This window comes from Anoplopoma fimbria, chromosome 14 (assembly GCF_027596085.1).
Source record: "Anoplopoma fimbria isolate UVic2021 breed Golden Eagle Sablefish chromosome 14, Afim_UVic_2022, whole genome shotgun sequence".
Classification (NCBI taxonomy): domain Eukaryota; kingdom Metazoa; phylum Chordata; class Actinopteri; order Perciformes; family Anoplopomatidae; genus Anoplopoma; species Anoplopoma fimbria.
Window position 1 is genome coordinate 17,040,865 of NC_072462.1, and position 26,109 is coordinate 17,066,973.

At 38.6% G+C, this 26,109-nt stretch overlaps 2 protein-coding genes across 2 annotated transcripts; both read left to right on the forward strand.

Moving 5' to 3' along the window:
• Positions 1-2,998: 2,998 nt before the first annotated feature.
• Positions 2,999-8,934, forward strand: ccdc80l2 (coiled-coil domain containing 80 like 2). The gene is made up of 12 exons (XM_054613154.1): positions 2,999-3,269; positions 3,361-3,449; positions 3,598-3,771; positions 3,911-4,062; positions 4,427-4,750; positions 4,944-5,178; positions 5,366-5,522; positions 6,390-6,526; positions 7,227-7,378; positions 7,548-7,651; positions 8,326-8,406; positions 8,600-8,934. Exons 1-12 carry the CDS (start codon positions 2,999-3,001, stop codon positions 8,932-8,934), a joined length of 2,211 nt encoding a protein of 736 aa, XP_054469129.1.
• Positions 8,935-11,561: 2,627 nt separating this feature from the next.
• On the forward strand, positions 11,562-24,492 carry fybb (FYN binding protein b). The gene is given in 20 exon segments (XM_054612728.1): positions 11,562-11,707; positions 14,977-15,865; positions 18,097-18,232; positions 18,356-18,429; positions 18,869-18,891; positions 19,626-19,690; positions 19,858-19,990; positions 20,566-20,725; positions 20,980-21,100; positions 21,351-21,370; positions 21,496-21,568; positions 21,711-21,797; positions 22,270-22,310; positions 22,771-22,843; positions 22,988-23,087; positions 23,355-23,391; positions 23,394-23,516; positions 23,653-23,686; positions 23,768-23,799; positions 23,920-24,492. Coding segments are annotated over 20 exon segments (2,247 nt in total). The 5' UTR covers positions 11,562-11,704; the 3' UTR covers positions 23,943-24,492.
• The last annotated feature ends 1,617 nt before the right edge of the window (positions 24,493-26,109 follow it).

A 26,109-nucleotide genomic window follows, 5' to 3' on the forward strand; every position in this document is an offset into this window, starting at 1 on the left:
TTTGCTGTGTTGTCACTGACGAGGCATAACAAAGTCATTCATAGGCTTATTGTAGTTAAAATACTGTTTCACCAACAATTAACCTAACATTTTATCAATGAGATTAACATTAATGTTCATATTTTGTATTATTACCCTTGACATAATCATTTGCAAGTTAATTTAAGTATGACATTTTGTTTAAAACTCTTTGCAGGAAGCAATGCACTAGTCCGTTTCTAAATAGAAAACCCATCAGAATGCATATGCAATCATAAATAAATGTTTTAATAAGTAGGACATATACGTGTTTACTTCTATATCAGAAATGGCGTCCCAAAACCATGGACAAAATTTGCTGAAGGTGCAATTCTGTATATTTCCACTGGGGGGGCGCTCTTTTACCATTTTATATCTACTATCGCATTGTGGCTAAAAAAGGTAATGAACTGTACTTCCCCATGGACTTACATATACATCTGAAAACAAATATGTCTGTCTGAATAATCCTGTTAATGGATTAATCAGTTCCGCTCACACTGCTAACAATGGCACATTTTCAAATATGTGGCGCAAGGCTCACATTTCTCCACTAAGGAGTGTTTTTTAATGTTTTATTTTTATTTTTTGTGTCATGAACAGATTTTCATCCATTTTTTTCATTATTTTTAAGTTTCATTGCTTCTTGAAATGAGAAAACTGATAATATAGCCTGATAAACTGAATACAGTAATCATAAATAAAATAGAATTTGAATTGAGGTTTTACGCAACATGTTGTCTGTTTCCTCCAGTGCTGGTGTTCTATTGTATCTGTGATTCTGTGCTTGTAGAGACTTGTGGAAGGTTGTTGGCTTTATTTTAACTGTAAATCTTTGCCAAGGAAGAAGAGGCATTGAAATAGAAGCTGTGTTGACACTCACTTGACATACAGTATATGTACTGTATATAGTATATATACTCTCTCTCACACACGTACTGATCATCTGGTTCTCTTTATCAGGCTCAGAGAGTGGAATGCATTGTTGCTATGCCTGGTTCTGATTTGAGCTTTTCACAGTAAAGACGGCTCTTCTAATTGCATTGGCTTCGCTTGAGCATCTTGTGTTTTTTTTTTTTTTTCTATATTCTGTTTTCTTTTGTGTGTATTTTTGAGGTCAGGGAGCAGATAGAAGAACATTTCAAAACCGTAAAGATCCTTAACAGTCTTGTTTTTAGTCATTTCAAAGTATGTAACAGTACCTGTTACACACCTGTACCAGTAGCTGTACCCCGCTTTGTTAAGTAGTCAGATATGTTTATGTCATATCCCTAGTTGCATGTCCATCTTTTTTCATAAAATGTCTCCTCTTTCTCTTTCAGACCATGTGTGTTTTCCATGTAATTATTTTGTTAATTAAATATGTTGATTGAGTGTTGAATGTTGGAGAATTGTAAAACAAAAAGCATCAAAATGTGGTTATCTGATGCCTTACTTCAAAAAGGAGAAAACAATAGAATTCTAGATCAATCCCATTCCCATATGAATCTTATTAGGATTCATCTCACTGCTGCTCTCAACTTCATACTTTTTTGTTTTTGGTTCATGTTTTAGCTCCAAGATGCTTGGATTATTTCCTTAGCTACAGAATTAATTTGAAGAATTTAAAATGCAGTGTAAATACTTTTTTCATATATGTTTACACTATAATCATTTATAACCTAACAAGACATAAAACAATCTGCATTTTAGACAACTTAGTGTTTAATAGATAACTAAAAAAGCAGTACATAAGATTGTCAAATTCCAGGCTACAGGTTTTAGGAGTCCTGTGGTCTTATGCTAATATCAGCTGTTAAAGGCTTTAGTTTGATTGGGTTAAGATTTTAATTGGTTGAGTATTTATGGGGCAGTAATGTGAGGAATGAATTACTTTTCAGAGTCTTCAGGGTGGCCTAAGGCCAACTTTGTCTCAGATTCACAACTTTGAACTGTGAACTTATCGAGACTGGGGGCGTCTATTAACCTGTCTGGGTTATTTATGGTCACTGCCATTTGCCTTCATTTAAAAGTTGAACAAAGTTTGAACAAATGGTTTTAAGATGAACTGCACAAACTATAATTTCCACTTTGACTCCCTCAGTCTGTCAACACTCGTTTCCTTCTCCTCCTACACGTGTGAGACAGCCTGCAATAGTCAGTGCTGGTCTCTGATGGATAGTGACAGATATTGAAATAGAAAACTGTCACGATCGTCACCAGATGTAATAATGCAAGTAATTTGATCCTTGCAGGGATATTGTATATTCACTTGCCTCTCTCTAAAGAAGGCTCAGAGGTCAGGATCAGACTCACAGCAGCACCCCTGAAGCAGTTAGGCATTTGCTCTCTTGATCAAAAACACAGCAGGGTAGTTGACCTTAATCCTACTTATGTTACGAAACAATGTGCCTGTTTTGCATGTGACCGATTGTTTTTTTTATTGGGAACGAACCTAAACCAGTCAGCTGTGGGACAAAGCAGCACCACACACATACACACAGAGAATGTGTGTGAGAGAGAGACAGACAGAGAGAGAGACAGAGAGAGAGAAAGAAAATGCTTTGAAGTCTCTGAAAATTCCATGAGTTTCCTGTTAACGATCTCGGGTATAATGTGAACCAGGAGTGCATGTGTGCAAGGAGAGGGAAGTCCCACCAGTCAGTCTATCTCTGCTGGTGAGAGAGGCTCACATCCCTGCAGCCTTTGCTGTTCTTTTACCTTTGCGATTCATGTCAGGTTGGGTTCACCTGTTTTTTTTATGATACCGATTTCTTCAGCCTTTAATGAGGGTTTGAATTTGGGTATTTCTCAGTTTTGTGATTGTTGTTCTGGAGCTTTTCAATTTTGAATCACTTTTAAACAGCTGACAGTCTGTTTCAGATGCAACACTGCAGCCTACTATCTAGCACAAATGTATTTTTTAATCAGAGGAGGATTTGTGAGCCGCTAACCACTTCCAGCTGATCAGCAAACCAGCCACTCGACCGTGTCAACAACGATGTTTCATTCCTGTAAGTCGCACTGGCCTCTGCTATTGTTTGCTGCTCTCTGGAGCTACCCGGGTTTGCTCACCGCCTGGCCCGGCATCAGTCGCAGCAAGCCCAAGGATCAGCTGGACCCTAATGTGAGAGACTGGGGAGACTATTCAGATCTCCCTCCGGGCATGGAGCATGGGTTGGGGTTGGATGAAGATCATGCAGACAACAGAGGGGTTGGAGGGTCCTCATTGAGCCTGGATCCAGAGTTGGATTTCTTGGCGGACTTTGCAGGCAAGACAAACGAACTGATCAGCTGATGTATCTACTTGTCTGTTTACATACAAACAGTACAGTACTTAACAGTGCCCCTTCTCTCCTCCAGGTAAAAAGAGACTGTGGGTGATAACAGCCCCATCCCACAATGACCACTACCTTCGTATGATGGAGAAACAGCTGGAAGACATGGAGCAGGTACTGTACTGACCTATTTATACCTTTTGGAGATTATTTCTCAAATTTCTTTCATTTAATTTGGGGAAATATTTCGAAGAAATTTCACTCAAAACAGCATCCTTTCTATCTATTCGGTAACTCCTTTGTCTCTCCCTGTCTCTTTCAGAAAGGGCTGAACTGCCGTCTAGCAGAAAGAGACACGTTCATCATCACCATCATCCAGAATGCCATGATGGAAGGTCGAATCCAGAAAACAACTTTCCAAGGAGAAGCCACGGTGGAGAGTCTGGACCCTGACACAGTTAGCAAACTGCTGCACTACCTGGAGCTTACCAGTCAGGTAACCATTTAGTCTTCTGACAAAACAAATTACAGTCAATTAGAATTATTTGTTTTTAGAAAATAAAAATATATATATTGTCTGTTTCTCCTTTGTGGGTACCTGTGCTTGAGTGTTTATACTGCAACAATTGTTTCAGGAGCAAGGGTTCACCATGCTGGTTCTGAAGAAGAACCTTCGGGTCAGTGAGCGCTTCCCTTATCCGGTCCGTGTTGAGGCGATTTTGGAGCTCATTGATCAGTTCCCCGTTAGGAAGCTGGAGAAGATGACCAGAAAAGGATCCAACTTGAGGTTCCATTATACCACTGTGTGTTATTCACTGTACTGATAGAGAATGGAGGAAATATATAAGAAGTTCAGTCATTGCACTTTACATTGAAAATAATGCTGTTGTAGGAAAAATTACCAATATTTTACATTCTTAAAATGTATCTTCAGTTTGTTGTTGTTGTAAAATACATTTTAAGAATGTAAAATATTGGTTGTTGTTGTTGTTGTTGTTTAAGAGTTGTTGTGTAAGATGTTGATGTTTGCTATACAATTGACCGTGCCGAGCAATCGGAATTTGTGGTTTTTCCATGTGGATTTTGATTGAAGTTATGGAGGAAAAACCAACACAATTCCTCTCAGACAAAATGTTGTTTTTTTTATTTAGGTGTAAAACCACTAAAAAGAAGGTTGTGATGAAAAGAAAAAAGATAAAGAAGAAGATGATACTGAGCCCTCAGAGGCGAAGCAATGTAACTTCTGTCGTGGCATTACAAAGAAAACCTCCCATGGACAAAAAAGCTGCCCTGAAGAGTAAAATCCAGGATATACTGAGTGGACGGTCGAGGTTTGTTATCCGTAAGGTGCCTTCCGCGGGGTCCACAATGAGAAAGGACTCGACCAGTGGTGGTCGAAAGTCTTCTAACGGACAGGAAAGAGTGCACAGCCCTCCATCTGTGTCAAAGAGTATCGAAGAAGTAAAAAAAGACAGGTACTATCTTCATATTTTTGTTCCATTTTTCAAACACACTGTAGTAGATAAAAGAGGGTGGATGTTCAAACCTTGCTTAGATTTTGTGTTCCCATCTGGTAGGTCATGCCTCCTCATCACTTTACATCAGACAGAAGTACTTTTTTAGTGCTGGATGAACATCAAAGTGGTCTTTTTTTCTATTCTACTGCAGGCCTGACTCTGCTGTGGAAGAAGAGAGGAGGAGAAATGTAGGGAAAAACAGTGAAGATAAAAAAGAGCAAAATGTAAAGGATGACACACAGGAAAAACAAAGATCTAAGAAAAAGGGTAAAGGGAAAAAAGGGAAGAAAGGAAGAGGGAAAAAGTCCAATAGAGAGGCCAGTGAGAAGGATAAAACAGCCCTGAAGGAGTTTTTGGACACTTTTAAGGGGACAAGAAGGTTAATGGTGAGAACTGTCTCTTTTTGCATTCTGGTGTTTTCCTTTTTCTCTGTCTTTTATTTCTAATCCTTATATACATCAACATTATAAATGCATGCACACATTTGACTTTTATGACACATCTACACCTGATCAGCACCTTATATCATCCATTTGGACTGATGTATATATTTCTGTGTTGGCCTGGTGCTAGTTGATTTCAACGCCCAGCAGAGATGCAAAACTGTTCATGCAGCAGAAAGACGACAGCGAGAAGCAACACTGTGACCTCGCTTTTAGGAAGATCACTATGGCCACCATTGTGGGAGAGGGAAGTGACGCCACGCTCACGCTGCAACACCACCAGCTTGGTAAAGAGGGCCTGTACAGTTTTGTTTACCTGTACGATGTTGTCTGTTTGAAAATGTGCATTTAATAATATTGGAATAGGTTCCCTCTAGAGGTTTTCCAAGTAATCGGAAGGTGTAGATATGATCTATTTGTTATGGCTACTAACTAATGTTTGAGGATTCCGAACAAAAAGTTGTGATCAAAGGCAAATATGTTTTTTCTATGGTTACAGACGTAGAGTTGTAAGTCACTGTTAAGTACTCTGAAAGAGTTATTTTCTTCACTCTCGCATATGTTGTTAAAAGGATCATACTAGGGATTTTCAAGCTTTTTCGTCTTAACTAATTTATTTTTCACACATTCAGCTGGGACTGCTTTCTTATTGTGTTGCCAACATTTGTTATTGAGCTGTGGTGTGTTTACATGCTGTGGGTATTTCTGACTTCCAACAGCTGAACAGCAGCCATTTGAATGGAAAACAAGAGTGTGTGCTCTGAAGCTGTCCCACTAAAACTACAGGGGTGCTTTGAGCTCAGTGAAAACAAATGTTTAGTAGTTTAGTGTGTTAGCATGCTTACATTTGCTCAATTAGTAGTTAACACACTATAAACTATAGCTGATGGGAATGTTGTTTGGCTTGTAGGTATTCGGTGATAAATCCAACCTACTTGAATCCTAAACAACAACCCTGTAATAAATACTGTCGTTGAAGGTTATATGTTTCAAACATTGTTCAGAGGTGGTGATTCATCTTTATGTTAGTTTTGAATCATAGGTAATGTTTGGTTTGACCGGGTTTCATTAAACTAAGATGTCCCTGGTAACTTGTCTGCTCCCTTTACATCTATATGCAGACATATTTATTAATATATTTATTTGTGTTTCAGAGTCGGAGCCTCCACTCAGTGACCAATCAGAACATTTCTCAGATTCAGGCCTGATCTCTCTGTTAAGAACAGAGCTCGGCTTGTCGTCCTCTGACCTCTTTTCTATGACCGTCACAGACTACGACATCAAACCCAATGTAAGTCAGGATTATGTTTTTTTATCCTTTTATGTGGGTTTGATAAGCATGCATGCTTGTTTTCAGCACCACTCTCACTCATGATGACACCTAGAAGTGTAGTCGAGTTCAAAGCAGCTCAGAGTGATGATAACAATATTCACCTGGTCTGCCAAGCTAGTACAGAAGAGGCAACATTTTGTTTTACTAGTAGGACAAAGTTGGTGCCATCCTTTCAATTGTGTGTTGAAATCTCAAAAAATCCAGCATAATTTAAAAAGAGATTTATAAAGTAGGCAATTCATCATTCATTTATTTATAATCCAGCTGTGTCATAATAATAATAATAATCAATCAATCCTTTATTAGTCCCACAATGGGGAAATTATTTCTCTGCATTTAACCCATCCCGGAGGAGCAGCGGGCTGCAATGAAGCGCCCGGGGAGCAACTTGGGGTTAGGTGTCTCGCTCAAGGACACCTCGGCATGTTGCCGGTAGAGGGGTTTGAACCACCAACCTTGTGGTTACGGGACAAGCGCTCTACCTTATGTGCCACAGCCGCCCCATAGCTGTATTTCTACACTGTCCACTTCTTTTTTGCCTTTTAAGGAAATGCCAAGAACCCCTGATTTAAATCTATGTAATAAAAATACACTTAACTTGACTAGGCTTGTCCCTCTGTGTTTGCTGTGCCTGATTTGCATGTATTATCCCCCCTAGAAAGTCTTTGAGGCTCCTCCATCAGGCCCTGCTCTGTTTGAGTACATTGACAACTTTCCCTCAAGGCGTTCAGAAAAAGAAAAAGAAAGAAGGAGTCCTCCGTCCTGCTCTAATGGCAAGCAAAAGCCTGGAGCTGAAAATACACTGCTCAGGTACTGTGCTGTAATTCAGTGTTCATGATTAACTAATATAGGGAAAAACAGCCTCTTCAGAAATCAAATCAAATATGTTCTCATTTTTATTTACAATGCTCTGATGTCACATAATACTGACTCTTAGCACAACATTTAAAATGACATGGCTTTTGTTCTTGATGTTTAGGTTCATGTCTAAGAGGAGACTGCTGCTCATCTCTGCTCCATCTGAGGACGACTACTTCTTCCAACAGCAGATCTCTGCTCTCAATGGACAGGAGTGTCACCTGGGTCAGTAACTCACCACGCTTACAGCTACTGAACAATACACACTCTGTTTGCTCTGCAGTTTTTGGCGCAATATGTAAATGTTATAACTGAGTGAGGATTTCCCTCTGACCTTCAAAGAACCCTTTGTTTACCTTATTGGGCAGAAATTGGTCATACATGTCATTAAAGTGTATTGCATTATTTTTTATTATTAAATAGTCTCATCTTTACTAAACTATACTGTATTATGTAATCTGACACAGATATATGCAGAAAAGGGAAAGCAATAAAGTAATTTACGCAAGTACTGAGCTTAAGTACAATTTTGAGTAGTTCCATTGTATGCTACCATATACTTCAACACTCACAAGGAAATATCACACTTTTTACTTCAATGCATTTATTTACTACTTACTTTGCAGATTTAGATTGATAAAGAAAGAGATAAGTCCACCTTTACCAGCTGCAACATCACAATTATGCTTACAAATGAATATATCAATTATTCTAATCCTTTAACATAATATATATAGTTCTGAAATGTGCCATTGTGCAAAATGAGCATTTTTACTTAATGTGCATTTTGATATGGTGGTATTGCTGCTTTACTTAAGTAAATGATCGGAGTACTTCTTCCACTACTGGCTATTGATTGCTCACATTTACCCACTACTCATTTTTGGGTCTTTCTTCAGGAATTCGCCACTTTGCAATTTTGAGGCTGACTGGAACTGGAGACAAAGCATCAGGAACTGTTGAGCTATTTCCCCTAAATGGTGAGTCCCAGTAATGTGGAGCAGTCCATGTACACGAAACGGTGATGGAAATATCAACTTGGAATTTACTGCTAATGTTGTGTATATTGATAGTAATATATGGAGATATATCCAACGTTTTCCAGGACTCAAAGTTGTCTTTTAAAACCCCTTTTACTGTGTTTAATAAAGTGCACAACTTACTTTTCTCCAGGTCACAGTCAGAGTGAAGTTGAGCCGTTATCCGGTGACATGGTCAACAATCTGAGAGAACAGCTGAAGATCAGTAAGGACTACTTCAGCATGCTGGTTGTCGGGAAGGATAGCGATGTCAAGGCGTGGTTCCCATCACCCATGTGGTCCCTGGATAGCATCTACGACCTGGTGGACTCCATGGAGCTGCGCCTCCAGGAGGAGAAGCTTCAAAAGAGACTGGGGATCCACTGCCCTGAGGACAGAGGGACAGGAGGCAATGAGGGGGGGCATTATCCCGGCTATGATGAAGACGGGGCGGACGAACCGTACTTGTATCATCGGTCAGAGGAATGATGAGTTAGGAGGAGGAAGAGGATGCAGTGAAATGAAGAAGAGCTACCAAAATTCTTGAGATGACACATCAAATAGATCATCACACATAAACAAAGACCACGAAAAACTCATGTTCAGGACTAATATCTTCAAAGACTTACAATAATAAGATGAATATTTGATGCTTGCAAGTAATAAAGGTCAAAGCAGAACAGAAAATATTTGAATGGTTTAATAAAAAGAAAGTGAAAGAATATGTGCACCATTCAACTTTTTGGTGTTCCATTATTTGATTACAGTAACAGCTTAAAAGGAATAAAGTCCATCTAAAGACAAGCAGACTGTCCTCTTTGGCAACGCTTCTGTCAGCTCTTTTTCAAACACACACACACACACACACACACACACACACACACACACACACACACACACACACACACACACACACACACACTGTGTAAAGTATAAAAATGAAAAGTCCCCCTGTTGAAATGTTGTGATGCTTAAATTCAATTTTATTCAAACCATACACATGTTCTTTTATTTAACGCTGAGCTAAACATCTGTTGTTTTAAAGAGCTGCAGCCCTTAGACACCTCAGGGTCAGTAAATCAATGAGTTATTGATGCTGGACTTGTTGGACATTTTTCTGTAAACAAGCAGAATTTAACCTTTCTGCAAAAGCTTTCAGCTGTTGACATTTTTGGGGGGTTTTCTACATTTTTTTTACCATTAGAATGTGAAAGGTCATCATATACCAAACAAACAAACAAACACACAAATATCGACAAGTATATAGTCATATAGACCAACCAAGGCATGACACAGCAGCACTGTAAATATCCTAAAGCAATGCTTAGTGAAATCATTAAGAGCAGAAAATATTCTGTTTAGGGGAAATGTGTTTGGGTTAAAATAGCAACAGCAAACACACACGCCTAAATGTGGTTGTGAGTTTCTACAAATGCAACAGCTTGTAGCATTAAAGGTTTGAAAAACTAGTCAAGCAACATACAAAAACATGAACATATCAAATTAACAAGCATTGATGCTGCATATATCGTAAGTTGAAGCAAAAGACTGACGATTTGGCAGCTTGCCCTAATAACAGGAAGGATCAAGTTTGCATGTTGGCGTGATGTACCTCCCACAGTCCAAATGAATGGCAGCCAGGCGATTAGAGGCAGAGTGTGTCGTATTATGGATGATGACTGTAATGTAATGATTTGAGAGTCTGCACGCAACAACCTGCAGTGGGCTTTACAACAGTAGGTTTACGTGTCTATAATAATAAAAGTCACTTGACCTTTACTGTCAGCGACCCAAAGCACACCTAAAGGTCTGAGGGTGCTACAATAACTGACTTACATTTTACTTCCTAAAACCAAATTTGAACATTCTATATGTTCCATTTTTTTGTATTTGGATGTTTAAATTACCTGTGAAAGATAAAGTAACGTTTTGTAATCAACAGATATCAAATGACCACAGAAGCTTGACTTTAATTGCAAACCATTATCCTAGCCTGCTTTCACACTAAGTAAAAACCCTGTCACAAATATACACTGCAGCACTTCAAACACATTACAGCCACTATAACATAAAAGCTCTGAAAGTTCAAAACCAAAAATACCTGTGACCATGAAGAGGAAGTACAGTCTACTAAGCCTTGATAGCTTGCTCTGGTTTTCTCTTTATTTAGGTTGATCAAATCAGTCGCTCACATTAGTGCCAGAATAATTAAAATGCACGAATGCTGATACTGAACCAAAGCTTGATAAGTCTAAAGTGAGCACAAAGTCAACACCCAGAAACAGTGCATGGACCAGAGCTGGCTCACATTCAATCGCAAACTATACACACACAACTATTAATGTAGGGTTGCCATGACATTTTGTATAGACAGTTATTCACCTCATAGGATGAAGGCTACTGACTTTGGTGATCCACTGACTTATCACCTTGCGCTAAATAGATAATCTTAGCATGCTAACACTAGGAGGGTGAACATGGTAATCATTTAACCTGCTAAATGTCGGCATGTTAGCATTGTGATAGTGGGTATGTTGCTATGCTTGCATTAGAAGCTCAAAGCCCCACTGTGCCCCAGTGAAGCCTCACAGAGGGGCTATCACGGCTGATTGTTTTGGTGATGTGCAGACATGTGGTCAAGTTCTTTTTTATAGTGTCTGTGGTTGTTGCTTATTGTGGCTATAAAGCTTATAGTCCTGTCGAGTTTTTATGAAGGAAAATCAGTCATCGTCATATTTAAAATGTGTTTAAAGTGTTCAATACGGTTGCAAAGGAACAAGTCTTACAGTGGTTTTTTTTAATGGTTGACCTGCCACCGAGTGAGTGGGCATGAGTTGTTAAGCCCAGAGAGAAACTGCAGGGAGTTTGCCAGGTATAGGCAAATCCATGAGGTCAAAACACACAGATAACAGAGGCTATGAGACTCACACCCATACAAAACACACATACTGCTGAGAGAGGAAGTAGTCTGTTAATGTAGCTGCCAGAACTGGAGTGTCCACCCCCCCTCCCACACACACACACACACACACACACACACACACACACACACACACACACACACACACACACACACACACATACAAACACATTTAATGCTTTGTCACACTCTTTGTCAGACGCTTTACTGCGGCACCTCTCTCTCTCTCTTCGACAGCGACAGAAACTCACACTGACACACTGAACAAATACACTCTGTGCCACTTTTTACACCAACAGTTCAGACGAAGCAGCTTCGGCTTGGCTTGCTGTCCTCAGCATGGTGAGTGCAACTAAACTGTCAACTAACTGTAAAACTATTTAGATACATCTATTTCTAGATATTAATCTGGAATGCCTCTGGGGAAAAAAAATGCTTTTTGGAAATCTTAATCAATAAAGTAGCCTATTATGAATGGATAATATTGAGTTTGCAACAACTCCCTCAAGTAGCCATTCATTTTTGTACATTTGAATTTGACGATGCCATTTGTTTGTGCAAGTCTCTGCATGTATGATTAGAGAGGATCTATTATATATTTAAATATATATATATGCATTCAACAGAAGTCAATGTAGCAATGTAGTGTTTAAGACCCATCAGATTATTTGAATTTATGTATTTGTTTCATTTCTTCATATATATATTTGTGTAAAAATATATATATGAAGATTGGTTTTGAGTCAACTAGATTGAGCAAGAAATACTGTGGCCACCACTTTTCATCACACTGGAAATAGAAATTGAGGTTCCTCTTTGCTTTGACATAAGACATCATTCTTTTATCAGCAGGTCATCTGACTTTAAATGTACTTGTGATTATTAACTGTTCGGACAACAGCATTTGTATTTATATTTGCAATTAAAGGTAAACTAGCTTAACATCTAGCAATCCAGTGGCTGTAGCCTTTGTGGCCAACTTAGCAAAGCTTTGGTTCACGCTTCTCCACATAACTTTACACACAATAAAAGTGACCCTGCACTAAAACTATGGATTGAATACAGGGTAAATCAATCTAAACCTATGCTTACCGAGAATGTACAGTCAGTTGCCAGCTTATTAGTCACATATATCTGTAACTAATGCAGTCTAAAACAACAGCCCTGCAATAAATCCTACCTTTGCTACACTATAGTTGAAATTGTTTTATAGAAGATTTATTTTACGGTCATTTTGTTTGATGTTTGTGGTTCGGTTGTGTTGGGTTGGCTAAATCTTTTTCAATTTTCCAAAGCTGCAACTGCACAAACATTTAGAGAAGCGGTAATGCAACTATCTGGTACAGAACATATTGGGTAATTTTGAGTTTCTGTGGTTGAGAAATGGAGGGAACTTTCCCAGGATTTCGTATGCAGCCACATCATGTCAGGCTTAGTGTTGACACCCTTCATTATGCCACCACTAGAAGATGTTACTGGCACCCTTAAAGTGGCATTCCACCCAAAGCCTTTTTTGAGCGCGAAATACAGAAGTTGGCTCGAAAAGTAGTTAGTATTAGTCTAGGTTGGCAGTGGCCTTCAACAGAAAGAGAGCATCTGTGGCTAGCTGTGCTGCTAGGGAATGAATTTACAAACATAAAACAGTGACAATTTTCCACAGAGGCATGAAAACTTCTAAAACCATTCATCCTACATCATTCACTACTCCATTGTCCATTCATACGCCTAGTATGCTATAATATATGATAAAGCTATGACTAAATAAATAGCCCAGATGCAGTGTTTTAAGCCATATTTTGGATGATGGATGGATCGGCGATTGGACAGCGGAGAAGAACATTATCTGCAAAGCTGCAAAATGCATTGTTTACCCAACAATATCTGGTTATGGGACAAAAGTACGATTAACATTTTTCTATGGTTATTTTTTGGCATGTCAAAGTACTTAAAGATTATGAAAAGATTAGCGTTTAATCACCTTTTGCAGTATTTAACCAATATCATCTTTTCCTACAGCTTCTATGCCATACAAATATCCTTCAAAACATATTATAATCCCCAAAAAATGATCAGTGTATAAACATCATCAGAAGGGGCAGGTGGAAAACACAAATCTCAAATCTTGATATTCAACTTATTTATAATGATTTAAAGATCACGAGATCGTTCTAGTTACTATAACACATTGTAGCTTCTTCTCCTTTTTATTACTGGCAACTACATGGTTTGGTGTCAGTGTCAATGTTTTTTCCAACATTCTAGTTGGGCGCTGTGTTAAATATTTTTTTGGGATCTGACATTCACTGTGGTTTAACTTCCCATTTTGCTTCGTTCAGTGCATTTATTCTTTCCATTGCACAGTTTCCCTCACTTTCACTGCTCCGCTGTAGGAATAGCATGCTCTTATCTCCACTTCCTTGTATGGTGCTGACTCCAGTTAAACCTGCCTCATTTTTAAAAGGTGTGGCTGCTACTTGGTCCGTTCATTGTGGCACTTTGTAAAGCAGCTGCATGACTGAAATTGACCAATACCTGCTATTTTGGGAACGTTCAGTCATTCTGCACACCTCTGGGTGCTCCTAGGACAGACTTTCAGATTGCAGATGTTTGAATGGCTCATCCCTTCATGCCATAGCCAAATCAACACTATAGACCTCTTTCTATAGACTTCTTCTCGGTGTAATAAACATTTAACCTGCAGCACACGATAATCCATTAAGTTGCTAAAGTTCATTGAACCTCAAAAAAGTCATATTGTAAATATCCCTCCCCCTACATCCCCACCTACATTGGAGAATGTTCTAAGTCAACATGAACTGTGGTCTGAAAAAGTAATAATGCTCTTTATATGCCTGTTAATGCAATGGCCAGTTTATCTAGTTTATAGTACTGTATAATTAACATATTAGAATTTGCTTTGAATTGTTTAAGTTTTATCTGTCTGCTTATGAGAATGTTTTCTTTTTAAATTGCTTTTCATTTATACATTTTAATATGATGTGAGGTACACATTGTGGTTCTTATCCTCTTAGGCTACATTATCCAAATAATTGCAGTAGTTTACATATCATTGAGAAGAGCTTTTGATTGGATAAATGAAGGAAACTCTTTAGGCTAGAAAACAGAACTTTGCATCATGGGGAGCTCTTGATTAATGCAGTGTTGGAGTATTACTTTCCTGTTACCACCAAAGAGAACAACAAGATAACTGAATAATTAAGGCCAAATTTGGTTAACACCAGCCCTGCGTGGTTCAAACATTTTACAGAGAGATGACAAACAAATGCACACAAAAAAAAACACACACATTCACATACAAATGGCCACTAAGAGTAATTTGTGGTACAGTGTCTTTTTCTTAAGGATGTAAAATCAGAGAAGGAAATGATCTGATAGGAAATAAGGTATTTTAAGTTGAGCAACTTTCTGTTCCTTTGTGAACTTTCATGTCAGTTTTATTTTATTCCTCTTTTGCAATTTCTATTTAGGAACTTTGTTTGCAGAAGAAATTTTATATTCTGGCATGCATGAAACCTACTAATCTTAATTTCATTTCTGGTTTTGTAGTCTGATATTTAACGCTTTCTCTGGTCCTCTTCCATTCTTTACAGGAAAAGAAAGCGGACGTGAAGGCCATGATGGCTCGCTTCCAATCAGGTGGGGAGAGCATTGATGATCCTTGTTCCACATCGGCTGGACGCATCAAACAACCCCTGCAGCCCACCCTCTCCTCCGGCCAGGCCATACAGACAAAGAAACCTGTCTTGGAGAGCCTCTCAGGCAGTGCGATACATGTCCCTCCTAAACCCAATTTTCTGAAATCTAAAAGCGACTTACAGGCACATGAACCAAACAAAGCTAAAGCCCTGGCTAGCAGGTTTGAGAACATCCAGGACGACACTAACACGAAACCTTTCGTTGTTAATAAACCCTTGAAGCCACCTTTTTCACAGACTCCTGAGGCTAAAGGCCCTCTACAGAAGCCACCGCTCAACAAGCATCCTCTGAGCTCCACTCTGTCCGACGCTAAACCTGCCTTTCCCAAGCCGTCTCAAGGATTCAACCCCAAGCCCAGAAGCAGCATTGTAAAATTGCGGCAGCAAAATGAAGAGATGGCAGGACCCGGCACAAACACTGCAAACAAACCCTCGCCTCCGCCAAACGTTGCTTTTAAGCCCCCGTCCAACTTCAAGACTGCTCAGAATAACTTCAACAAGGAGTCAGATAGCGATGGGAAAGCAGATGGAGCCAACAAACTGACCCTCAGTCCTGCTAGCTCTGTCCTTCCTCCAAAACCTCCAGCCAATAAAAAACCCAGCATCAAAAAACCTCGAAACCTTTCTCCTCAGACTAGCAGCAATATCAGTGATGGAGCTTCAGGCCCAAAGCGTAACCCCCTCCCCAACAGCTTAGCTTTGGGCCCTCCTCCTGCCAAGCCCAACCGACCCCCCAGAGTAAACCTGGAGGGCTTTAAAAGAGGTGCCGTGGCCTCTGATAATGGTAAGTAAGGCTTAATTAACAAGAATTAACCACTTTTTGATTTAATAATGACACCATAGATGAAAAAATTATAATGAGGAGATAACCACCGATCCAGTGAGTGAATATGTTTCAGTATTTACAAAAATGAAACCAATTGTCACTGTGGTGCAATACATTACAAAGTCATCTTTTGCAATGGGGACTTTTAAAGTGTAGTCTGAGGCACCATGAAAATAATAAGGGCTAAAAACACTGTGATCACACATCTTTAGGATTAAAGATGTGTGATCACATTTTTAGTGACACTGATAAACTATGGCAAGCGTTCTTCTTTTAGTTAATAGTTCCTGCTTTTACTTTAGCAGGCTATAAAGAGCTCTGTAACAGATAGATGTTTGGGGGTTACTTTATTGGTATTGTTAGATTGATTCTAGAGAATAGTCACTAAAGTATAAAGTTAAAATCCAAACCATTACTTCATGAATTGGTACAGTCTGGGCCGCGAAATTGAACACATTTAAACCTAAAAAAAGACCACTTATTTCTGAGAAGAGAGGACAATTTACGACTGGAATGGACTGAAGTTAGATACACTAAATCCTCTTGCAGTGCTGGTGTCTATATGCAAAAAAAGGACATCAGTTGTGTTTCTGAGAATTTGGGGGTTTTAACAACCTGAAAAGGTTGATTCTGATTCGTACCATCTTTAAGGCTGATATTCTGATATTTAGTCAATATTTGTAGACTATATTTTACTAATATTTGACTTGACAGTTTATAGTCAAAATATAGTCTAACGTATACATTTTATTACTTTTTCAGTATAAATCTCCTTCCTATGTTTGTATGTAACCAGGATGGCAGCATAGTGACTTGACTTAAACAAAGAAGAGTTTTAGAAGAGTAATACTGCAGCAGGTAGACATATGTGAACCCTCAGGCAATACTTCAACTTGATCTGGCTGCGTTCACAGCATTTGTTTTTCATTTGGCATGTTTTTTTTCTTTTTCCCTCTGTTCCCAATCTGAAAAGCAACAAATATAGCAAACAAATTCAACATAATTTGTTTCAAAATCACATTACGGGCACTCTCTTTGAGCTAAAGGCCCTGCTGTCAGGAGGATTAAATTACTGTTGTTTTCTCAACATAATTTCCTCTCTGTCACAAGCAGCGTTATTTCTGACAGACTTGGAGAACACATTTCAGAAGTGTGAAAACAACTTGCTTCACAAATTAAAATAGCGTGTTACTGATGTGAGCAATGTGTGGCCTGCTGTTGTTGAGTTTACTATGCTTGTGCATGATAGCTTTAAAAGTAAAATATTCTTAGCATTTTAAGTTATGTTCATACATCAGCTGAATTTGCATTTTGTCTATTTTGTACAAAATTGCTGCAAGTCTCACAGAAGCTGCAGTACGGCTGTTCAGAGCTTCAGTCACAGAAACACACTTGGTTCCTCTATTTCCCCTAGACAAGTTCCCTGTCCAGTTTCTCCTTTCTCTTCCCCCCCTCGCTCTCTGCTATGACAGCTAAGTTTGTTTCACCGCATGAGGAAGTAAGTTCCAGCAAAAAGGGAGAGGCTCTGTTTTTAAACACACCTGACCTGAATTGATTTCCAGTCAGGGGCGAAGGACGGCTGGTGGGGGAAATGTGTCATTAAATGGGCAAATACTGGACGACATAAGACCAAAAATAACACTTTTCATGCCGTTTTTCTCTGTAAAGTTAGTACCTATAGTTGATGATATTTAATATAATTTACTCAAATACTTTACTTAAGTACAATTTCAAATTATTTGCAACCTTAACATTTCCATTTTTTGCTACTTTATACTACTCACTTGCATTTCAGTGGAACATATTAAAGTTTTTACTCCACTAGTTACTTTGCAGACTTATAAAATGAAATGATTTAACAGCATATAAAATAGATAAACTCATCTACAGCTCCACTAGTAAAACACTGCTTGCACAATAATGCATCACTAATCATCTCCAATAACATAAGATAAAATAACACTGTCATGGGACAATTTCCTCAATGTTTAGTACTTCCACTTTTGAGACTTTTACCTGCGGTGTATTTTCACACAGTAACATATTGTTTGTTGGGACCTGTCTGACTTGGGGTTTCATTTTGCAATGGCAACTCGGCTAATTAACTCTCTGAGGATTGTTAAATCCATCTATTCATCTACACACTAGCAGTAAGTTTTCTATTTTGATGGCATGTGTTTTCGTTACAGGTCCTGGCGCCTTTAAGAAACCCATCATCCCAACTCCTCTGGCCTCTCACCCCAGTAACAATAGCAACCATGTGACCCCGTCTCAACCCCCTCAGGCTGCAGTTCCTAGTCTGCCCCCACGATACCCTGGAGCCACGTAAGCCTGATTAATGCACACACAAACACACTTACAAAATATATATATATATATATATATTGTATGTTTTCTAGGTAAAGCTTATCCAGTTAACAAAAGGTAAATCCTGACTATGTTTTTCAGGATCCTGCAAGATGAGTGCTATGATGACATTGATGGTTTTAGCAGCTCTCCTCCACCTCTACCACCATCTACAGGTTCAGTAACGGTCACCATCTGAACAAACGTGATGTGTCATGATCCCATGTGGCAGGGAATTTATGTTTATAGCACCACAGGAAGACCAGAAACAGACTGCTGAACCTCATGCCATATCTAAGACACACATAAAAATAACTATGTTAGTCAGCATTTCTTGTCAGTGTTTAATTACTGTTACCAACTTTTTACCTACTTTGGGATGGTTCTTTTTATTTATTTGAAAGGGATATACTGTATCTATATGAGTTTTTTTTGTTGTTTCTATCAATACTAGACAGTCAAGTTTAGTTCTCATTGAGTGACACGTAACACATAAATGTTACTTAACACAGTAAAAATAGTCCACTCTGAAGTATGAGTCAGATCATGATGATCGTAGCTATTGCACAAGGATCAAATTCTCTTGAAATAGGAATTAATTTTTTCTCTCTTTAGGTCACCCAAGTCAGAGGGCAAAGGTGAGACATGCTGATTTTCTAACACATTAATACAGATATGCATACAGTTACACATGCAGATGCAAACATACATACACACACACACACACACACACACACACACACACAGATACACACACACACACATACTGCTGAACTGAAGACATTCAGAATCCATGCTGAACTTCGGGTTGTATGAGCGGTGATGCATTCACTTACTGACGTACAAACTGAAGTGCATTTGAGCTTGGAGAAAAAAGTGATCGGACTGCAAAGTCAGAGACTACGAATCTTTGAACTGAACCGAACAATTCAATTTAAATCTGTAAAGTGATTTCTGATTTCAACCTCTTTAGGACACGTCACTAATAAACCTAGTGGTGCATTATGTAGCAGCATGTAGTGAAAACATACAGTAAGTAAATAGGCGAGATAAGTACTGTAAATTAGAGTAATTTAAACAAATACGATATATAAGAATGTTAGTTTCAACTCAGAACAAATGAGGGAGTTGTAAATCAGAGAATGAAATATGTTGTGAAGAATGTGAAATAACTGCAGCATGGCGTTAATTTATGTGTGTCTAATTACAAAGACAAGGAATAAGAAAAGCAAGAAAATATGAATATTAGAGCAAATATAGAAATTGTGCATTACATATGTCTATCAGAGTCTGCAGAAGTGTGACATACACACGTTATGATGTACGAGAGTAATTCATTTCTATTGCTGATTTTTACTCATGCGTTCTCTAGGCCCAGGAGGAAGATGATGATGATGATGATGACGGAGATATGTATGAGCCTCTTGATGAACGATGGTGAGAGAGAGAGAGAGAGACAGTGTCCTCATTAAATCTTTAACTATTCATCCCACGCCTCACTAATTCTGTCCGATCTGTAAATCAGATTTAGTATGTGTTTATATGTATCCGTAGCTGGACTCTACAATTACCGTCCATTGTCAACTTTTTCTCGATCTCAAAAGGGAAGTGGTTGAACAACAAGAAGAAAAGAAGAAGGAGAAAGACGAGAAGGAGGAGAAAAAACGACTGGAGGCTGAGAAGAAAGAGCAGAAGGAGCGTGAGAAGAAGGAACAAGATGCCAGGAAGAAATTCAAGGTGAGTAAACAACACTGAAACTGGATATGTAGCTGGACTCAGCAGGGGGTTGGCTTAGCTCAGCATAAAAAAAGTGACAAATATCTTATTCTGTTAAGAGCATCCATCCATCCATTTTCCGTAACCTGCTTATCCAGTTAAGGGTCGCAGGGGTGCTGGAGCCTATCTCAGCTGTCAATGGGCGAAGGCAGGGTTCACCCTGGACAGGTCTCCAGTCTGTCGCAGGGCTGACATATAGAGACAGACAACCATTCACACTCACATCCACACCTACGGGCAATTTAGAGTCTTCAATGCACCTAAGCTGCATGTCTTTGGACTGTGGGAGGAAGCCGGAGAACCCGGAGAGAACCCACGCTGACACGGGGAGAACATGCAAACTCCACACAGAAGGTTGTCCAGCCCGGGAATTGAACCCAGGCCCCTCTTGCTGTGAGGCGACAGTGCTAACCACTACACCACTGTGCAGCCTTGTTAAGAGCATCTCATAAATAAATGTAACAGCCTATTATTTTTGTTGCTTTTTTCTTGTCTGCGCGTTTGTCTTTATGTTTGTGAATGGCTGTGTGTGTTAGTTGGTTGGCCCTCTGGAGGTCATCCACCAAGGGAAGGCTCGTGTGGATTGCCGAAGCAGTAAGAACGACCTTGCTCTGAAGCTGGGAGACTCTCTTGACATCATACGTGTCCAGGGCAACCCAGAGGGACGGTGGTTGGGACGGACGCAGGATGGATCCAGTAAGTTTGCATGTTTATCCCTCACTTGTCTCATTTTCTTCACTTATCTTTGCCACAACATCCTTCCAGTCCAATCTGTAAATACAGGATAAGACTCTCAATTACATCTCTTGACCTTATTATCTTTTTCTTTTCTACGAATTCTCATTAACATTGAAAAGTCAATATTTGAGCTTCACACATGCAATTAATCATACCCTAATTTGGTAAAATTAATCTAACCAATATTTCACTCTGCTCTTTGTTTCCTACAGTTGGTTACGTAAAGACCACTACAGTAGAAATCGACTTTAACACCCTGAAGAATCGTCAAGCTCAGCAGGCGTACGAACCCGAGGTATACGATGACATCGACGTGGTCTCTACTGATAAAAGGTACTGAATTATATAGTCTAGCTCTACATCCGTTAGTTGCACAGACAAAGTTCCCCTTTTGTTAGAATGGAGACAAGTGAAATGAGAGGAGCCTCTGCCTTTAGAAGTGTTTTTTTTCTCATTTTAAACTGCCAATAAGAAAACTTCCCTTTGCTTTTAGAGTTTAACTCTTCATGTTTACCACATGTTCTCAAATCTATAGTGAGAAATGAAAGTTTACTAATTTCTTGAAATAATTCTCTCTCTACAGTGGGATGAAAGGACCAGGAGGTATGCTTAAAACCTTGCAACAATATAATTAATTCCATTATATCCAGTTACAGTTAATGTTGAGGTTGTTTAACTGAGTAAAAACATGTCACCAATCATGTAATGTATTTGCTGTCGTCCTGTAGTTGTCCTGCCGCCGCTACCAGGAGACGACGGAGAAATATATGATGATATTCTTGATTCAAACCTGGAAATCAGGTGAGAATTGATTTGTCTATTCACAAGAAATTGGTGAATGGTGATTGAGCATTTCAGTATAATATGCTTTAGATGGATACACAGGAAAGATTGTAAACAGGGAAAGAAATGCAGGTCTTTTCATGCTTGGTTGGCTCTCTAGTCCCCTGGACTCCAGGTCTTCTTCTACGAAGCCTCGTAGCTTCCTGCGGATGTTTGAGCGGAGCAGACGTCCCAGCAACCCTAAAGTGTAAAATACACTCAGTAGTAAGACTGATCAAAGACCTACTGTCAACTGTGATTAATCCCTAATCTTTCAGCCGCCATTCCCCTTTCAAAGGCTAAACAGTTCCCTCTCAGATGAAGTCGCTTTTAAATGTTGATTTTTTTCCCAGATCGGATCAACCACTTCACTTCTTACTGAATAACTCCGAAGGAAGTTAATTTGCTGTTGTGTCTGTGATAACAACCAGATTATCTATGATTTTACTAAACTTCTCAAGTCATTTGCATGCCTCTAACTGATGAACGACTGTTGACAGTTCAGAAAATCAAGTCACAATCTGCTAACAACTTCAAGTACAGGCCTAGTGATTAAAACATTGTGTTGTAAATCATGAATATGATTATTCATTTGGGGGTGCTTTGAATCATATTAACCTTCTTTTAGTTAATGATGTAAATAATGTAACATTTTAATGATTTTTTTTCTCTTGTGCCAGAGTGCCTCCACCCAGCCAGTTTACTGCAGATGGAAATACAGGTATCGCTTGCTGTGATAATACTACAATATTTTGAATAGATATTTAATGAAAAAAGATACCACATGTGTCCTTCCTTGGATTTTCTTCTTCTCTACAAAACACAATGTTGCTCATAAATATGTATTTTATTTTACTTAATTTATTCGGTTTGTTATGACCGGTCACTCATAACGGTTAACAATTTAAACAGCATTGCTTCTACACTTTGCCTTTTATCTCTAACAAGTATTGTTCGTACTTGTCTAAATGCATACAACTTCCTTTTATATCAGCTTTTAAGCCCCCTTAGCCAAAATGCAAATTGCCCAACACCTTCTTCACAATCGACAATCAATGTTTTATATATATATATATAGTCAGATTAAAATTTTACCCCCTCTGAATGTATGTTACTGTCTGAGTGTCTTAAAGTAAAAAATCACTGACTTCTTCTTCCACGCTTTATCACATATCATCTAGAAGGAGCAATCGATGAGGAGATATACGATGATGTTGACTCTCAAAATTTGCCTCCCCTTCCTCCCATCAGCAGGTACAATTTCATCAGTTTTAAAAACAAATAACCTTCTCAACCATTTAGATTCATGATGTCAAGTGTATTTTTCAAAAGAGGACATATTTTGGTTGACAAAAAATATGAAGTAACCAAAGAAACATTCTTGCTTTTGTTGTCCAGCATTCCACATCTGAGAGGCAAAAGCAAGGCTGAAGAGATGGACCCGAAGAAGCAGAAAAAGTTTGAGAGAGAGGAGAAGGACTTCCGGAAAAAGTTTAAAGTTTGTCGCTCATTCATGACTTTAACCATATTTATATTAGTGTTAACAAGATCTCCCCTGCTGAAAAACTGGAAACTGCTCTATAATGCTTCCTAATTTAAATGCATGAATACTTTTAATCAAAATCCATTAGAATGTTATAATCCTAGTTAATTGAAACTTTTAAAGACTTTCACTTGCCATACATTAAAAGCTGACGTGCTATCATTCAGAATGTAAAATAAAATGTATTTTTTGTCACGATATTGTGATGTAATTCTCTTTCAGTATGAAGGGGAGATACAGGTGCTGTACCAGGTCACCATCTCCCCACACTTTCCAATAAGAAGTGGAATGTGAAAGAGCTTGCAGTCAAAGCAGGAGAGAAACTTGACGTGATTGTTAAGGCCGTGGATAACAAACTGATCTGTCGAAACGAGGATGGCAAGTGTGAGTATCTGCTGCTGGTTATTGCAAAAACATAAATCAAAACATGTGTTCAAGATTCCACTTTTGCTTTTTTTCATTCTTTGCACCACAAAATCGAACCTTCCCAGTCTAAAATCTGTCCGTGTGTATTTTACAGTTGGCTACGTATCGACCAGCCACATTGATATGAAGTGAGTACCACAAACATTCACACGAGGAAGAGACACTTGACAATATTCTGTCTGTACTGATCGTTTCGTTTCTGTTCACAGCGATGGAGATATCTACGATGACATTGGAGATGGTATGTTTCATTGCTAATCTTTCATCATTTCATATAAATATATAATTTGTGAATATCTCAATCACCATTCATAATATAAAAAAAAAAATATTTTGAATAAATATCACATTTTCTTTTCAGATTGCATCTATGACAACGATTAGAAACGTCCTGCACTGGGTTTGTTTTTTTTCATTAATTGTTCGTTTTATTTATTATGTTTATTGATAATACATTGGGAGCTGCTTTTGGTTAGCCTGATAATCATCATTTATAAATATCATTAAAAAGGTTGAATAATTTGGAAAAGTTGGCGATGAATCAGAGATCTGGAAACAGGTTAGCATTAATTCCTTTGAATTATGTGATTTTATTTTTCGTTTCCTCAAAAACAACAAAACTAAACAATTTGACTTGCGGCATTTCATGAAAGTGGAAAACGTTTGTTAGAACAGTATTTGCTTATCTCTGTCTGCCTTTAGAAACTCCACAGCACTGTATGTACATGTAACCTTCTACTTTGTTTTGCCTTTTTATAATAATAGTTATTTGTTGTAAACATGACTTGCTATATTGTCTTTAGTTAATGCCCATGATACGATGCTGTGTGTATAATCCATTGCTATCTGTGCTATACAGTGCCAATGTTCCTCTTTAATACTGTACATACAATTATGAAAAACATAAATACAATTAAGATATCTCTCTTCACAATTTTGTTTGTCCTTTTGTTAAAGTAAGAGAATGTCTGCTATTGCTGTTGAATAAATCTAACAATAGCATGCACCATACACTGTGGTGAGATGCTTGTAAACGTGGGTGATGTGTGTGCAGGTGTTTGATGTGTGTAAGGCTAAATTAAGACAATTGAAACCGTTTTTTCCAAGCAACAAAGAAATCCCGACTTCTCACTCATGATTTCTCTGTGCAGTTTATGTGAAAGAAGGGAAGAAGTGACATCTAGTGGCAGCCATCAGAAACTACAACAATAGTACACTTAATGCTGGGATTTGGATTTAAAGTACACGTTTTTCTGTGGAGGTTAGAGATAAGAAAAAAAGGGGAAATTATCAACAGATAATTGATAATGAGAATAATAACTGACTGCTGCTTTACTTATATATTCACGTATTTACCAAATCGACTCAGGTGAGCTGGTGTCACCTCTGAGGGGGGAAACAGATACTAAATTAAGTCATGTCCCCTTGACTGGCAGCACACAATTACGACCAAATGAGTGACATAAACATCACATGAATTAATTCAGGGTTCCAATTAGTGAAGAAAATGCTTAATGATTCAGAAGTATACATGTGTATTTAGTTATTGTGTTTAAGCTGTTTCCCAGGGAGTCAAACTCTCTGGCAGGGCACCTGCATGGCTTTGATACAACTAAATGAAAGTGCCTCATGTAATAACTGATAAGGTGCATTCTGCTGTCAGGTATAAACAGGAAGGTTTTTTTTTTGTGTGAGGCTTAATGTTACCTAGTCTCTCTCTTTAAGTCATTTATAATATTGTGTCATATAAACTAGATATTGTTTTGTAAACTCAAATATATTTTTTAACCTCAAATAAATATGATTAATGTTCATGTTTAAGTATTATTATAGAAAAACAACACTGGAAATGTTACATTTCAAATAGCCACGGAGGTTTTAAACTTCCCTCTCAGGTCAAGAATACAAGGAAAAAAAACAAAACACTTCCGGGTCTGTCCGGAAGTTGTCCACTTCCTCGCTTCATCATGGTTCCTCCAGTCGCAGTGTCGCCGCTCATCAAGGTAATAATAACACACGTTATCTGCCCTGAAGATGCAATGTCATTATTGTGATTTTGTCAGTGTTCAGGGAATACACTCATTTAAACCCCCATTGTTCCTCTATACGTGCATCTATAGGCGCACTGGCCTTTAGAGTAGCATGTTGCTAATGCTAGCGATGACATTCACAGGCTTGTGCATGTCTCAGGACAGCTGGAGGTTAACATTTGGAGCGTCTCACACATCTGTCTGATGTGTAGTTCGTGATTAGCATTGCTAGCTGTAGAGCTGCGGTCATTCCAGTGTGGTTAACGTAGTCAGTAGTCCATTTTAACAGCAGAAGGGTCAGAGAAAGAGTGAACTTCGCTCCTGTCATATCAATGAGGTGGACTGCAGTGGGAACCTTAAACATGTTTAATAAAATAACTTAAGTAATTACACTCAGCAGGCTGGTTAGGCATGGCTGTTTGACTGTAACACCTGTAAATCCCTTTTATTTCAGACGGCCAGGTGGTCTGCTCTGCTGTTCGGCGTCTTCTATGGCAAACAGAGGTTTGGTAAGTCCATGT